At 35.7% G+C, this 18,612-nt stretch overlaps 1 protein-coding gene across 3 annotated transcripts in view; it reads right to left on the minus strand.

Moving 5' to 3' along the window:
- LOC150099944 (multidrug resistance-associated protein 1-like) overlaps positions 1-18,612 on the minus strand; it is a 491,400-nt gene that overhangs the window by 194,879 nt on the left and 277,909 nt on the right. For all 3 annotated transcript variants that reach the window (XM_090403119.1, XM_090403117.1, XM_090403118.1), the window contains 2 exons: positions 7,901-8,077; positions 575-742 (listed from right to left, as the gene is read on the minus strand). In XM_090403119.1, the coding sequence (XP_090259245.1) occupies positions 575-742; positions 7,901-8,077 (345 nt within the window). The remainder of the gene's footprint in view (positions 1-574; positions 743-7,900; positions 8,078-18,612) is intronic.

The following is an 18,612-nucleotide window of genomic DNA, read 5'->3' on the forward strand; positions in this document are numbered from 1 at the left end:
TATGTTAAGCAGCCTTGTGATGATGCTGTTAGCCATATAGACAGTAAAACATGTAGAGGAAATATATGTAGTGTAAATGTACAAGCTAAAACCCGATATTTGTCATTTTTACTACATAGTTCAAGACTAAATATTGCAAGCTATTACAGGATTAATCTGGACAAATAATGAGCATCTACTATCTTAATACAATGATGAACAAAATCCAAAATCAACTTCACAAAAGGAACTATAGAATTTATCACAACAATCCTAAGTTATTTCTCACGTAATTAATAATCACATAAATCACCTTTTTTGGACATTTGCGAATAATGTGCTAGCAATACATGACTGATACCACACACAGTGTGTGTGTGTGTGTGTGTGTGTGTGTGTGTGTGTGTGTGTGTGTTATTGGTATTCATTTGTCGAATATAAAAAAGGTATGTTAGAGATGAAATAGAAGAAATCAGAAAATTACAAGTTTTGGAATTGATTTGACAAAGAAATATGCTTCAAATACTTGCATTATTTTAAAAAAACAGCAGTTTACCGTTATCTCAAATAAATGCATACAATTAGGTGACCTTACCTTTTTCTTCAGTAATCCATGTGGACCAATCACAGATTTAAACAAATGATTTTCAACTTGTGCATCAACTGCACTCAATGGATCATCTAGAAGATAAATATCAGTGTCTTGATAGACTGCCCTCGCTAAACTAATTTTGAAGCTCTGTCCATCTCTTAAGTTGATGCCCTGAAAAATTTTACTCACTGTTATTTGTTATGGCATCGCAATTTTATAGCAACCAAAATTTCAATCCTAAGCATGATTTCTAGAATACCAGAAATTTCATGAGTTTTCTAGGTAAAATAGTTTGTTGGAAGTAGATAACTATAGATAATCCCACTATGGAACAGTGGAACAAAAATCCGATATTATATACTTAGCATATACCTAGAACAATAGTTTGATGGCAAGTATTGCCCTATGATTTGGTAAACTGGAAATTTTTTTCCCTAACAGTTTTGCTGCAGTGAATCTTTAGCATGGTATTATTCATAAGGACTTGTAATGGGACTTTCCAGTTATTTGTTATATTGAATAACTTAAAGCAGTGTTTGCAGTAGTGAAGGCAAAACCATTAGGGATGGAGAAAATGGTGAGCCAATGGCTATACCTTATTTCTATAGGTATGGCCACACAAAAATATAACTAATTACATGGGGCAAAGAGGGCTATGATATCATGCAGAAATTTGTCCTTTAGAAGATTTGAAGTTTATGCCTTGGGACATTTATGAAAAGGATAGACATGGAGCTAGTAATAACTCTTCATTAGTGAGCATGACATTCATTTTATTTACAAAGCTTTTAAAGAAGAGGAATGAATAACTCCTCTTCTAGGAGTTATTCATTGGTTTGATGTTTTGGTTATAACTGTTTTTATCTTTTTGACAAGATTTCTTAATAGCTTTATTCAGGTTCAGGTAATTTGGATTTTGCCACTTTGTTTTAATTTGTTTCCTTTCTTCAATTAATTCTAGGGTTTCTTTTATAATCCATGGACTACCATTCTTTTTTTATTAGGATGTTTTTGACTGCAGATTTTACAATGGTTTGTTTAGGTGTGTTCAGTGTGATTCAAGTGCTTTGTTCCTGAGGAGTGTTCATTTTGTTTCTTGAACTCTGATTCAATGTCCATTATACATTTATTGTCCATTTGTGAAAAGTAATATCTTTTGTTGCTGTTATTCTTGTTTGCTTTCAGATGGATCTTTAGAATCAGAATTGTGAATCAGACCATCAATAATTGATGGTCTGATTCACAATCTACACCTGACATAGTTTTGGTGTTATTGATTAATGTCCTCCATTTTCTGTCAATTAAAATGTAGTCTATTTGATTCTTACATTGATTCCCAGGTGCTACCCATGTATTTAGTTTCCTCTTGTGCTGTTTGTACATAGTGATTGCTAATTCCCTTTCAATGCAGAACTCCAATAGTTTATCTCCTCATTCATTTCTAATTCCCACTACATATTTTCCAATGATTCCATTTAAGTGATCATGTGCATTGAATCATACCTCGACACCAAAGTCTCCTAGAACTATTCGACTATCCTTTCTTGGTATTGCATCCGGTTTTATTTAGTTCTTCATAGAATTTCTCACTTCATTTTCTGCATTTGATGTGGGTGCATAAACTTGTATGAAGTTTTTGTTGGGATTGGACTGATGTTTAATCTTACCGTTATAATTCTGTCATTAACTGGATTGTATCCTTTTACTGCTCTATTATGTTTTTTTTTTATTAATAATGATGGCAACTCCCTTTTCACTGTTATGGTCTGGACAGAGAAAGACACCTTGTTTCCCCTTGTGTTGTAAAACAACCATGTTCTTTCCAGTGGGTTTCAGCAACCCTAAGATTAGTATCTAATTATCTTCCATTTCATTTTGTATTATGTCTAATTTCCCAAGTTGCAAGAATCCTCTGATGTTTTATGTTCCTATCTTGAAGGTCTTTCTTCAAGTTATTTCATGATAATCTGATTGGTGATATTTTGTGGGTGGGAGTGTCATTAGTCTTGTCAACATTATATTTCAGCCCTAGTCAAATTTGGTCTTTATTGCAAATTTCTTTCCCCTCCGTGCTTAGAGATACCACCTTGGTGTGCCAGGCTGACAGCTGCCCAGATCACGAAGGTTATCATGGGACAATAGTAGTGGTTTCCAGTTGTCTTCTCTACTGCAGTATCCTGACCACAGAGATGAACAATTTATCATTGCCCATGGTTATGTTAGAGCTGTGTCAGTTCCTTGGATCTCCACCTCTTGTAGCATGTATGCTACAAGAGGTTAATACTAGTAGTGCTACTGCCCACTACTAGAAATGCTAGTGGTCAGTTGAAAGAGGAGGAACACCCCTAGCCCTCGAATACTCTAATAGCTTCGGGGAGAATAGAGGACCTCCTCCTGAGGTTAATAAGAAAGAAAAGAGACAAAACTTAAAGTAAAGAACCCTCGTTAAGAAAAATGCATGTATGAAAGGTAGAAGCAAGAAGTGGAAGAATAAGAGAAAAGTATGACCAAAAGAGCTTGAAATGGATCATACTTTGCTCTGGGACAGGTTAGCCATGCTTGTGCCTGCAAGTTCCATGGAGAAAGTCATGATCAAGAGTGCTTATTAACATGTCACTATAATTAGAACATGGGAGGTCTCAGGAAACTAGCATTCTGTCATGTCATAGCTTTAACCCAGTTTCAACCCCTTTATATTCTGTGCAATTTGTTCAACAAAAATTTATGTCAAATGTAAATTCCTCACGTAATTGCATACAACCTCCAGAGATGGCTTATTTTCTCTCTGCTATAAATAATCTTTCACATTTATCTAAACCGTTTAGATAATTTATATACTTCAGAATATTGTTATTACGGGTGTCTCCATGGAGTCAGTAGACTCATCGTGGGAGATCTAAACTATCAAAACAATATCATATCTCTTCTTGAATTCATTTACAGACTAAGGACTCTCAAATGAGTCAGGCAATGCATTCCACTCATTCACCACCCTCCAGGCAAAAAGATCTAGTTCTCACACTCTTGTTAACCACACTTTTCCTTAATTTCCAGGGATGACCTCTCATTCTTCCAACACCATTACACAGCTGAAATATTTCCACTGCTTCAATCTTATAAAAATCTTTTAGTAATTTAAATGTTTATCATATCTCCTCTTTTCCACCTATCAACCACCCTCTGCAATCAACAATCTATCAATATAAAGAGCATTCTTTTACACTCACCAACTTAGTCGCTCTCCTCTGAATCCTCTCCACAACCTCCTTATCTCCAAGGAATCCAGGTGATCAGATTTGAGCACAGTAATCCAAATTTGGAAGTATCGATGCCTTATAAAGAGGAATAATAACCTCTATCTCTGGATGTTAGAGTGTTCTTCAATAACCAAGTAATCCTATGTGCAATCTTGGACACCTTAGCAATGTGCCCTCTGAATGTCATCTCCCTATCCACCAACACCACCTAAGTCCCTAGCCTCAATCTCTTGGGGTACTGTTCCATCAATGTAGTACACAGCTGGTAATCTTTTAATCCCAAAATGCATAACTTGACACTTTTTCCCACAATGATATCCATTGCTTTTTTGCCCATTTTGGTAGCTTATTTAAATCTTCCTGCAAACTTTCAACATCAACTTGATTTTTTATTGCACTACCCAACTTTACATCCGCAAACAAGTGAACATCTCCCTTCAAACCATTTCCTGCATCATTTATGTACAAATTAAACAATGGCCCAAGCACAGAGTCCTGAGGGCACACCACTGGTCACCTGCCTCATCCTGGACTACTCCTCCATACACTACTTTCTGGTATCTCTATGAGCCATTCTCTTATCCATATCACAAGTTCAGTATCCATCCCCATCTGCTCCAATTTGGGGAACAGTATTCCATGGGATACCCTGTCAAAAGCCTCAGCAAAATCCGGTAGCATCACCATTCCCCTTATCCAACAGGATCTACCTTTAACAAAACCATATTGGTCCCTATAGAGTATCATATCCTGATCCACCCATTCTTAAATTTTGTCTTTAACCAACTTTTCCAATACTTTAACCACCACTCTTGAGATGGTGATTGGTCTGTAACTACCACAATCTTAGAGCCACTTTTATGCAAGGAAACCACTTTGCCTTCCTTCCACTCCTTTGGGACCATATCAGAGTTCAAACTTAAGTTAAATAATCAAGTAAGAGACGTTGACAATTCCTTTGCACATTCACGCAACACCCAAGCTGGTTTTCTATCTCAACCTACAGCAGTGTTTGCATTTAAATTTTGCAATATACTAAGTACCTCTGATTTATTAACCTCAATTCTCACATTAGTTATTGTTACAGGTACAGAGGTCTTCTCACTTGGGTGATACTTTTTGAAAGTGATCGTTCAGTAACTCTATTAGATCTGAATTGGTCACCTCAATACCATCAGCACCCACTAAGGTTATCTTTCCAAAGTCATTCTTCCTTTTACTTGCCACATAGCAGAAGAACTCTTTGGGATTACCCTTGATCTCCTTGGCTAACATACTGGTAACCTTCCTAGCTCTAAGTTTGTACTGCTCATGCTATTTTTCTCCTTTGTAAATTCTCCATAACATTCTTTTTTTTCCAGATCAAGCCTGATACTACTACTCATTCATCTAACGCCTACCTTGTTTGTCTTCCTGACCATGGGAAGACATTCTGATATTGCCTTCCTCAGATAACCACTGATTTTATCCCATGCAATGTTAACATCTTTCCCCTGCAATATGTTCTGCCATGGGACAGCTGTAAGCTCACTCTGACGCTTGTTATAATTACCAAATCTGTAGTTCCATATATACCCTTTCTTAAGAGAAATCCACAAATTTTGCAACTGCCAGAGTCAATACCACATGAACACTCTCACCAATTGGAGGTGACGATGACACCTTACTTATGCATGTTCTCTGAACCTATGACCAGAAACAACACTCACATCACGAGTCCCTTCAGTTATGTGCTGTTTCAAGTAAATCTCTCTTAGGTGTATGAATTCTATTTCCTTTTAATATTTAATAAATAATATTTAATAATTAATAAACTTTAAAATTTTATTAATCCTAGATAAATGCTCCAGGTCATCTGTCTTATATCGGTGATCTTCACCAAGTTCAAGGTCATGTTTCTCCCTATAAACACTATTTCATTGATCAAACCAATGAATCAGGGAGTTCATGTAGTGTTTAAGGATTATTATCTAAGGAGAACTTTTTCACAAGCATTCCTTCTAATGAAGGAAACGACCAGACTATCATGCAATTCTGCAAAGCATTCAATATTTATCATGCTATTAAAAGTATTACTGTAGTTTGGGACGAAGTGATCTCAATGTATGAGTGACAAATGAAAAAAGACATTAAAAAGATTTGGTACAATTTTGGAAGTTAAAAAAAATGAAGACCTTTGTAAATTGAGTGCAAAAAAATAGTGGGCCTAGCAAACTATCTGAATCTCTAATTGAATAATGATGACATTATTCAACTCATAGAAAGTGCTCCTGAAGAGTTGACCAACGAAGAATTGGTCAAACTGGAGGAACAACATGTGACGAAAAAGGAAAAACGAAAAAAGGAAGCGGGAAAACAAACAGGAAGTTAAACAATTCACAGTGAAGGGTCTTGCAGAAATGTTCTCTGCAGTTAATGATGTTCTCAAAACGATTGAAGACATGGACTCCAATGTTGAATGCTACTTATTAGTAGAAATCAGACCACTTTTAACAGCAAATCTACTGGAACAGCAAGAATTCCAGTCTGTCTAGATGGAACTATAATAAATTTAGTTTAATCCTTTATCCAAGTGTGAGCAAATAAAGTTTGCGCCTGAAAGTATCTTCAGGACTGGGGTAAGGTAGTACAACACCAGGCAACTCGTAGCAAAGGTGCACCAAGCTAACATCACTCCTATCTCAGTATCATGTAATGAAAAACATCTCCTTGCAGGCATGTATAATGTTATGCATTAAGGGAAGGGCCACTACCCAGACTAGTTTCAACCTTTATTGAGGTCTCTTCAGTGGGAGCCAGGCCCAGAAGTGGCGATACCAGGCAGAAGCAATAGCGAGGTCATCTTTATAGGAGTTGCCAAAAGGTGTGCCACCTTTTTATTAAATTACTCTGGATTTAGAGAAAGATGTTGAAAGTTTATTTTTCACTTGGTAAGACTATAATAAATTTAGTTTAATCCTTTATCCAAGTGTGAGCAAACAAAGTTTGCACCTGAAAGTATCTTCAGGACTTTCAGGCTTTTCTTGGTCCAAGAAAAGCCTAGCTAACATCACTCATATCTCAGTATCTCTCAAAGGATTAAACCAAATTTATTATAGTCTAACCAAGTGAAAAATAAACTTTCAACATATTTCTCTAAATCCAGAGTAATTTAATAAATTGGTGGCACACCTTTTGGCAGCTCCTATAGGTAAAGATGACCTCTCAATTGCTTCTGCCTGGTATCTCCATGTCCGGGCCTGGCTCCCACTGAAGAGACCTCAATAAAGGTCTAAACTAGTCTGGGTAGTGGAAAGTATCCCTTAATGGGTAGGTCAGTATCGTTTAATGCATAACATTATACATATCTGCAAGGAGATGTGTTTTTCGTTATGTGAGATACTGAGATAGGAGTGATGTTAGCTTGGTCCACCTTTGCAACAAGTTGTCCGGTGTTGTACTACCTTACCCCAGTCCTGAAGATACTTTCAGATGCAATCCTTTATCACACTTGGATAAAGGATTAAACTAAATTTATTATAGTCTTACCAAGTGAAAAATAAACTTTCAACATCTAGATGGAACTAAATGAAATTTCTTGCAAAATTTAAAATTTCAAAATTTTGGTGCATCACCCCGATTTTAAATTGGACTATTTTAGTAATTACTAAATTGCAATCATCACAAGAATATAAAATTAACTTTTCATGATAATCTTTATTTCAATACTTTTTGAAATTCCAGAAGCTCAATGGTCTTACTGATAGTCATGTATCCTGTATTATTAATTATTCTTGTTGATATATAGCTAATCTTGGCTGACCCTATTCACTACTCTAAGAAGAGTAAATACTTTGAGAATGCAGTGTTTATTTTTCCATTTGAAAATTCAAACTTATCAAAACTTTCAACAAATTCTAATGTTTACACAGTATTATTGCAAAAATTACATCAAGTATGAAATTCACCTGCCAATGAATTTTCCAATGCAGAAACTAATAAAACTTGGAAATACATTCTTGTTCTCTACAATAAAGACTGCATCACATCTACAATGAATATTTTTGAAATAAAAAAAAAATGCAAAACTTACTTTTTCTCCAATTTCTGTCAAATCCCCATTAGGAAGCAATTCAAGGTCAGTATTTAGTGCACATGCTTCAAGAACTTTATCATATTTATTTTTATTCATAGAGCTAGTGAATATAACATTATCTAACACAGTAGCACTTTGAATCCAGGGTTGCCGAGGAATGTAACTAATAGCCCCCTGAAAAGGAAAATTTTCAATGAAATATAAGATTAATAAAGCAATTTAACAAAAACATACCTACTTTTAACAATCTGATTTTTTTCCTGTAAAGACTAATCTATAGCTAAAGATTTGAGCACTGACTGATCAGATATGTTAGTAAAGCATCAAAACCAAGAGTTATAAAACTACCATCAGCCACATAATCCATAGTGCACACTATACCTTCTACCACCCACTATAGTATTTTGCCTGTTAACATAAGAATATTTAGAGATTCTTCACTTGTTTTAATAGTGTGTGAAATAGGTGATAATGTATTTACATATACAAATTTTTAATCCAGCATAATTTAATCAACCGGCCTCTCATTAAACCAGGTATACATAAAATTTTCTGTTTATGTGGTAAATGTTGTTCATGAGAAATACACATGAACAAGCATTTCAAGAATGTTGAGCAAGAACATACAAATCAGGTCTAGCTTATCATACCACAAAATGAGAAACATTAAACACTATAGGAACACACAAATGCCATGCATTAAGTTCACTAGCTATGTTCACAAGTTCAAAGAATCTAGACTGGACACCATATATGGTATGGAGTCTGACTGAATACAACAAAAATCATGGTTTTGTACTAACCAGCTTTGGTCCACTCAAAAAAAAAAAAAAAAAAAAACCACAGAAGTGGGTTAAAATTAGAATGAAGCATATGTGAAGCAATTTTAGTATCACTTTTAAAAATGTCTTAAGATTCATTCTGCTTTTTTTTATATTAAGAGACCTCCAGGAAGTCAGGGACTCATCAAGGACAGCCATATACTATCCACACTACTCATACCTTTTCTTGAATTCATTCACACTAATTACACAACATTCAATAGCAATCCATTGCAGTCATGCACCACTGTGACTAGTGTTATATTCAATATATGTATTCAAGTTTAACCTTCAATATGCCAAAGAAACTAGTTGATAAATAATAGTTCTAGGTAGTTAATATCAGATTTTAACAGAATGAATAACCATAGAAACTTACTGTCAGAAATCAGAACCATTCTTTGGAGCCTGTACTATTGAAGTTTTTATACAAAAGCTACCTGAATCCAATCCATAATGATAAGCGAGCTTATAGAAAGGATTTAAAAGGTCGAATAATCAAAAGTTAATATTATGATACCTCATGGAGTCATTACATTACTCCTTGGGGAGGCCACTACATAAACTACCATCAGCCATTCATTACAGAGTATTTTGCTTGTTAATTGCACACATTGTGACATTACTTATATACAGGATAAAAACATTCCGATTTCTGGGGAAAAAAATTGATTACTCCCATAAACAGATATAAGCACAATATCTACTGGTTGTGGTGAAAAGTTAATTTTAGTCAGGAAGATTATGAGATCTTAAAAGATGTGAAACTTGACTGTACAATAGGTAGGAGAGTTAGTGTAGTCTAAGATTGATGTTTTCAAATATCTTTGGACATTTTTGTTATATCATAAAAACCTGGGAGGAGGGGGTTTCTAGTGAAATAAGTAGAATTTCTTTATAGCATCTTTGTCTAAACTGAGACGTTAATACAGAATTTGATTTCTTGATTTGGCTGGAGAAAAAGATTTCCTTGAAGTATGGAGTAATTACTTCGAAAAATTGCTAAATGAAACAAGCAGTGATAGCAATGTGGTAAAAAAAAACACTCAATGGCATATATATCCATACTTGAAGTAGAAAAAGCCATCAAAGGCTTAAAATGTAGAAAGGCAGGCAGGAATAGATGATATGAGACCAGAAATGCTGAAGTATAGAGGTATGCAAGTCTTACAGTGGCTGCACTGCATAGTTCAGAAGGCCTGGACAGAGGGACAAATTCCCAATGATGGAGTAGAGCACTCATAGTACCCATATATAAAAATGGAAATAAAACTGAAATGTGAGAATTACAAAAGATATTTCCCTACTGAGTGTTCCTGGTAAGATTTATGCAAGTATACTTGAGAAACAGTTAAGAATTGTGGAAGAAAAGCTTGAAGAACAAGCTGGATTCAGGCCAAATATAGGCATCAGGATTAGATCTTCACTTTAAAACAAATCATTGAGAAATCATGGGACTATAACAAGATCTATATTTAAGTTTTGATGATGTGTAAAAAAACATATGATAAGGTGCCAAGAAAGAAGCTATTCAGAACACTACAGATGAATGGTGTCAGTTGCATTATTTCAAGCAATACTTAGTCTTTACTTGAGTTGTAAGTCAGAAATTAGAATTGAAGCACAGGAAGATGGTTTAATGTTAAATATGATGTCAGACAAGGATGTACATTATCCCCTCTGTTATTCATTATCTATATGGATCACATTATGAAGGAAAGTGGTATTAAACCTGATATCAAAGTTGGAAATGTTAATCTCAGCTCTCTACTTCATGCAGATGATGTTATACTTCTAAATAAATCTGCTACAAGTCTGCAAGAGTCCCTGACTAAATTGAATAACTGTTGTAATAGATATGGTATGAAGATCAGCATTAAAAAGACAGACAATGAAAATCTGCAGAAACATTGAAAATATCAACTGCATTGCAAATGGAGAACCTATAGAACAAGTAAAACATTTCAGCTACTTAGGCATGATTTTTACTGAAGAAGGTAAATTAAATATGGAAATAGACAACAGAATCAACCAAGCTGGTATTGCAGGAAGTTAATTTAATAAATTCGTATGGAATAAGAGAGAAATTTGCTGGAACACTAAATTAGCTGTATACAAGACAGTATTCAAACCAGTTTTAACTTATGGATCTGAGAGCAGGGTCAGAAGTAAAACACTCGACCAAAGACTAGAGACTGCAGATATGAGAGTCCCTGAGAAAGATTAGGAGCACAAATAGATAGCATCAATGGCAATATCATATTAAAAAACTAGGATATTAGGAAAGAACTTGACATTGTCAGCATCCAGGAATGCATTAGCAGAGCTAATCTCAGGTGGTATGGTCACTTAAACAGAATGGGTGAGGAAAGATTAGCAAAACACGTGTTCTCTGTCAGGAAAACAACCCACAGGAAAACTAAGATATATGTGGATTGATATGGTAAAAACTGCCTTAGATGATAGAAACAAAATCTAATAATGTTGGAGTCTTGACAAGTAACACTAATTTGAAGGAAAATTTTAGATAGGAAGTTAGTAGTGATGTAAATTTTTCATGTAGTACTATCATATGCTGTACATCCCTTGAGGGTACATGGCAGGAATTTGATGGTTTGACTTTTCATAGTTGTAATCAATCTCTTGATAAGTTTTTTTTGTAATCTGCATCAGGGATTTTAAGGCATTAAAACTTAAGTTATGTGGAAGAAGCATGGCTTTGAGTAATAATACATTAGCAACTAAGGACTTAAATGACATCACTTGACAGAAACTGTACTTAATGCAACTTATCTTTTCTCTCTAGGGATAACAGCAAAGTTTTTTTTTTTTTTTTTTTTTTTTTTTGGAACTATGGAGAAATAATGATATTTGGGAAGAACTATATCAGAAGGACTAAGAAGATATTCAGAAATGTTCACTACTTCTTGGCTGGGTTGTTGACTGAAGGTTTGTTTAAATGAGGGAAACTTTCAAGTCAAGGACACATTTGCTCATTAACCATGCTACCAGCCAAGACATCTATAGATGTCAGGGTTATCATGGATGCAAAGTGCATATGAAAATTGTAATACCAATGATATTACATTGAAATCTGATATTAAATTGTAATACCATTGATATTACATTGAAATCTGATATTACATTGAAATAGATACTAAGCATTTGAGGATGAGTGTTTGATCCATAATGGCCAGTAAGGTGGCTAAAACAGCATGTGAGATTGATTCATAAACCCATATTTAGTATATTAGTTTGGGGTAAGAGAACACTAATGAGAGAAGTGGAACACATGAAAAGTGAGCAGAGCATGAATAATAGGTGAGTGATGCAGGTGAGCAAAGAACAAATGGATCAGCAAAAGGTGTGATGTATAGAATTCAGTGATTTGCGAAGTGCAAACGAAATGCTAGAGGAGTGCCTACTTGGAAGAATGACAGCAACTATGGCAATTAAGTGAGGTATGTAATGTGGAAGGCAATGAGAATGAAACATAAGAAAAGGGTGATTGTTACAGGTGATTTTAAATATGGTAATATAAACTGGGATAACAAGGTAGCATCCAGAAATCAAGAAAGTGAATTTTGAGTTTGAGGGAGCTATCTTAGGCACCATAACAGATGGCAGCAAGGATCTTGCATTTGATCATCTCAGAGTAAGTCATTATAAAAGAGGCGGCAATTTCTATGAGTGGTGAATGACTATGAAGCAATTATCTAGGTAGTTGTCAACAGTATGAGAACTTCTGTGTGGAAAGGATATGTGGAACTACAAGGTTGGTGATCATGAAAACTTGGGAGATAGCTTAGAACTACAGAATAAAATAAGAAATTAAGGAGATAAATGCTGCTCGAGTTCTTTAGTACTATCTACATGTATTCTAAGGGTAAGAAGGTTAAATAAGGGATGTGAAATGGATGGATGGATGGATGAATGAATGAACGAACAGATTAAGCATGCATCTGGATGAAGCATAAGATTGGTAATAATCAATTATAAGGATAACAAGAATAGGCAAGGAGGTGATGCAGCATAGGTAGCAAAAGAAGCGCAATAGGAGCAACAGTTAGCTAATAGAGTTCTTTTGACTCAGCAGCAGAAGAAAGCTGGAAGGATATTGGTTAGCGAAAATGGTAAAAGGATAACCATGGAGGATATTGTTGAGATATTAAATGAACACTTTATAAAGGGCTTTCATTCTTGAAAACAAGAAATCATGTAGAGTGAGTGCAGCAATAAAGGAGAAGAGGGACTGAGTGAGCAGACGTATATGGGGAAATTGAGTAAACTATGTTGTTAAGGCTGTGGGACTTGATAAATTACTATTTTGAAAGAATGTGCCAGGGAACTGATATTTGCCTTGACATGTGTTTATTATATAGTATTCAATACATCCCCTATTGGGACAAGTTCCAAAGGAGTGGAAGGAAGACAAGATTGTACCACTTCATAAAAAGTGACAAGCTTCATATTATAGATCAATCTGTGTGTCAGCTGTTGGGGTTAAAGTATTGGAAAGATAAGAAGACAAAAATTCAAAGTTGGGTTGACAGTGATATCTTAATAGAGGAATTCTGCTAGATAGCCACTTAGTGAAAGTCCACTGAAAGTTTGCTAAAACTTTATAGCAAGTTAGTGATCTGGATTATCTTTTGACCTTTTTTTTTTCACAGCTTAACTGAGTGATTGTGGAGCTTTTTATGTTTGAAACAGATGTTCATTCTACTATTTTTTGAAGCTTGTGATGAATGAGATCTACATATCAACACAAAAATCAAAGCAAACAACATGCACTGTTTGAGAATGGCTCATTGTCATGAGTGCAATATGTATATATGGCAAAATGTGGAGAAACTGAACAGGAGAAGGCATGTTGAAAATGTGATATTCTGCTGGACTACTATCCGTATTATTATCAGTAAATGCAAAACTGACTGATGGGGAGAAGAAAAATTGCAGGAGTAAATGACAATCATGTAACAGAAGTAAGACCACAGAAGCAAAAGAAAATACAACTGATGAAACAAAAGAAACTGACATGGTAATTGCCAAGATACAAGACTTGAAAAATGCAGATCAGAATCAAGATAAAATATGCAGTGAGACTAGAAGTTTGGTGGATAAGAATAAAAGTGCAAAAGTTTAGGATGAAGGAATGCAGATAAGAGGCAATGAATGACAAGAATAGCAATGTTGTAGAGATTAAAATGCAAATGAGAAATTCCAGAAAGTATGTTTTCTGGGAGGGAAAATTAGCAAGATAATTGCTGCATTAGATATGGGAATGCAGACAAGCACGTGAGTTGGCAGTGGTTCTTGGAAGAGATGACTTGAGAGATATCAGGAAGCTGTTGAGAATGAAAGACAAATGTGATTTATCTTTTTATCAGTGTATTGCTGAAGTACAATAGTGACAAGTTGAAACAGATCAGGAATTATGAATGGTATGTTAGTAAAGCTCTGAGAGGAGAAGAGCCGAGTTTGTAAATGTGTGGGTAAGCATTTGAGGATGGATTTATACAAAAATAATGGGTTACATTTAAAGGAATTTAGTGAGTCAGCTAGAGATGACTGTTGCTGAAAGGAGCAATGAATGATGTGAGCAAAAGAATATCAGAAATAAAAGGTGAAGCAAAAGATTAGGAAATATGAACTAGTGAGACTGGGCTGTAAATGAGAATAGCAGTAATGTAAGAGAATGAGAGAACAAAAATGCAAGATGAACATGGAGACATGAAGAGTGAATGTTGGAAGCAATAATGTGTGAGGATGTTAAGCATGAGAATGGATGTATGGCAGTAGTTGAGTGACACACACACACACATTCCTAATTGTTCCCAGACTTCTCATGAAATTAAACAATATACTAATGCTTCATTAAGAGGACATTAATGCATAAACATTGTATCACATTTGTGTTAATAGCCTGGGTGTGCATTAAAAAAAATGCATATACACACACCTTTGAAAAAATGTGCAGATGGCACAACAAGTCAAATTCTTAGTATTCTAGTAGTTTTAAATCACTCAGAAGGCGAGGCAGTGAGCTCTGAGACAACAGCACCTAGAGATTGCGACTGGTCATTGTGTCAACTAATCCAATTGAACGTTATTTACGAGTTGCAGTTTTAGTTTTCTGAGTCATCTCTTTTGAATTGATGAACATAATATACACAAGTTTTTAATATAATTTGATAAATTCAAAACTTTTCTGCCCATATTTACAATGAGCAACCATTGTAGTCTAAGGAGATAATATTGTCCTATTCCAAATTTTAGACCTTTGAGTAATTCAAATATACCAACCAAACATAGCATTTTCCTTATTGTTTTTTAATATATAGTATGGTTGATTACAATTAATTGATAAATGAAAGTATTCAAAGTTCTCCTACAATTAAAACAGATAAAAATGCAAATCACAGTCAAACTGACTAAATTGGCATGCAATGCTACTGATTATATATATCAGTGGCATCATGTGCCCATTTCAGTTGGGTGTGCTGTCGTCTGGTTTATGCACCTAGCATTAAAAAATTGCTGTCAGATTGACCGTTGATTGCATTTTTAACGATGTATGAAAGTCTTTCAAGTGTATAGCACAGTGCTCATCTTAATTAGTGTAATGCAATTAATTATAGGATAACTGAATACTTTATCCATTAATTGTAACCAAATTTATGCAGAGAAGGGCAATTAGTTTTAAGATTTGTATATTACAAAACAATGAAGGAGAATGCTATATTTAGTTGGTATATTTGAATTACTCAAAAGGTACAAAATTTGGAAGAGGATGAGGCTTACCTGCTTGTACTTTTTCCCTTTATAAACATGGGCAAAAAAGTTAAATTTATTGAAAATTATATATAAAAATTTGCTTACCATGCAGTTCACACCTTTGTGCATGCAAAACAGATGAAACTCAAAACCAAACAGCAACTCATGACTAATGACAACGTTCAATTGGACTGGTTAACATAACTAATCATAGCCTCTAAGTGTTATTATTTTGGGCAACTCGTTGAGTCAGACTCATCGAGGGAGACCCTAACATCATGTCAAGAACAACTATTTGACATTCACACAGTATTTATCATACCTCGCCTTGAACTCATTCACGGTCATAGCACCACCCACAACAGACTCTGGCAGCTTATTCCACTCATTCACCACTCTCCAAGTAAAACACATAGCTCTAACACCCCTGCTAACCACATTTTTGCCTAGCTTCCATGTATGGCCTCTAGTCCTCCCACCACCAGTCCTATTTCTCAAAAATATCTTCTGAATTAATCCCATAGAACCCTTTCAGTAATTTGAATGTCTCAATCCTATCACCCCTTTTCCACCTATCAACCAATTTTTGCAATCCACAAATCCTCAACCTGTTCTCATAATGTTCATTCCACAAACCTGATATCATCTTGGTCACTTGTCTCTGGATCCTCTCCACCTACTCCCCATCAAGAAGAAACCCTGGCACCCATCTGGGCACAGTAGTCTAGATGGGGTCTTATCAAGGCTCGATATAGAGGAACAATAACTTGTTTGCCTCTTCTTAAAGTATTTTTCAGCAACCAAGTTATTTGATGAGCTGATTTAGCTACTTTTGCAATGTACCCCCTAAACTTCAACTCCCTATCCACCAACACACCCAAATCCCTGGTCTCAATCTCCTGGTGTACAGTTCCAATGTGATATCTAATCTTTTCACCCTAAAATGCATAACCTTACACTTTGCCACATTAAATTGACATCCATTTTCCCTAGCCCAGTCCTCCTGCAAAATTTTGACATCCTGTGCACTCACAATTGCTCTACTCAACTTTGCATCATCAGCAAACAAGTGAACACTTCCTCTCAGATCCTTTCCTATATCATTAATGAACAAATTGAAAAGTAGTGGTCCAAGAACAGAGCCCTGTGGCACACCACTAATCAATAAGCAGTCTTTTGGACTCCACTCCTGAATAAACCACTGTCTGGTATCTCTCCATCAACCATCCTCCTATCCATCTCACCAATCCTCTGTCCATCCCCATCTGCTCCAGTTTACTGATTAGAGTTCCATGTGGTATCCTGTGAAAGGCCTTGGCAAGGTACAGTAGAATCACTGTAAACCCATTACCCTTATCCAGTTCAGTCATCACTGTGTTATAAAATGTGAGAAAGTTACTGAGGCATGATCTACCCTTCACAAAACCATGTTGTCCCCCATACATTATCCCATTTTCACTTATCCAATCCTGTGTTCTTCTCTTGACTAATTTCTCCAAGACCTTGACAACGATTCCTGATATGCTAATCGGTCAGTAATTTACAACAGCAGTCTTGGAACCTCCTTTATACAGTGGAACTATTTTTCCCTCTTTCCACCCCATCAGGACTAACCCAGACCCGAGACTCAAATTAAACAAAATGGTCAAGGGTACTGACAATTCTTTAGCCACTTCACATACGACATGAGCTGGTATACTATCCAATCCCATAGATGTATTGACATTGAGGTTTTGCAATAGACTACTCAACTCCACTTCATTCACCACAATTCCCATATAATCTATTGGTTCATTCATTTCTGCAATGTCACCACCTGGAAGATATATTCTTGCAAAGTGCTCGCTCAGTAATTCAACTATATCAACTGATTCGGTTACCTCCCTACCATCAGCATTCTTTAAAATCATTCTGCCATATACATTTTTTCTTTTACTTGCAACATATTGAAAAACTGTTTAGGATTATCTTTAGCTTGCATGGACAATGTTCTTTCGTAATCCTTTTTTGCTTTTCTTACCACACTTGTTACCCTTCTGGCCTGTGCTTTATACCATTCATGTGCCTGTCAGTCACCTTTTTCCTTAAATTCCCTCCATGGTTGTTTCTTTTTTTTGCAGCTCAAGCTTAATGGTGTTATTCATCCATTTAACCCCTACTTGATTTATTATTTGGACTCTAGGTATACAGTCAGTTATTGCTCCATGCAAACACTTCTTAACTGCCTCCCATACACTATCAACTTCGAGCCCTTGCAGTTTTATATGCAATGGCACTGAACCAATCAATCTCCAAAGCTTGTCATACTTACCACATGATAATTCCACAAGTACCCTGTCTTAATTGTAAATTCCACACCTTTAGCCACCTCCCAAGTCAACACCCTATGATCACTCTCACCAATTGGTGGCAACATGGTCATATTTGTTACAGCCAAATTTTCAGATGCAATTACCAGGTCAAGCACTCTGACCCCTAGTATTTTCCATTACGTGCTGTCGCAGATAGTTATCCCTTAATAATAACTGCATAAAATCCAATTCCTTCCTCCAATGTGTCATCTCCTTCCAATCGATGTTACCATAGTTGAAATCACCCATAATAATTACCCTCCTTCCACTCATTTCTTCTATTTGCTTATGCATACTATCTCCACCATCTATTCCATTACCTGGTCTATAGCAGCACCCAACTGTATTTAGTTCTGCTAGTTTCAAACTCACACCAAATAGTCTCAAATGTGCTCTTTTCTCTATCCTGCAGTTCCACTTCTATTCTTCTTGGCTGTAGCTCATCAGCTGTCATCAATAACACTCCTCCCCCCCCATTTTATTCTCCCTGTCACTCCTGAACACACCATACCCCTCAACGTTCAATCCCACTAGCTGTGTCATCTTCTGTCAGCCATGTTTTGCTAATGCCAATAACCTGTGGTCTGGAAGTGCCAACCGAGGCCAAAAATTCTTCCTTCTTGTTCCTAATACTTCTGGCATTTGTATACATGAATTGCAGAAGCCCATTTGTCCCATCCCTATTTTGATGCCTTATACTAACTATCCCATTCTGATTTGTTGTTCTTCCTACTTGCTCGGGCATATTACATACATTCAT

This window comes from Typopeltis vanoorti, chromosome 13 (assembly GCF_054136105.1).
Source record: "Typopeltis vanoorti isolate ZY-2024b chromosome 13, IOZ_Tvanoo_1.0, whole genome shotgun sequence".
NCBI lineage: Eukaryota > Metazoa > Arthropoda > Arachnida > Uropygi > Thelyphonidae > Typopeltis > Typopeltis vanoorti.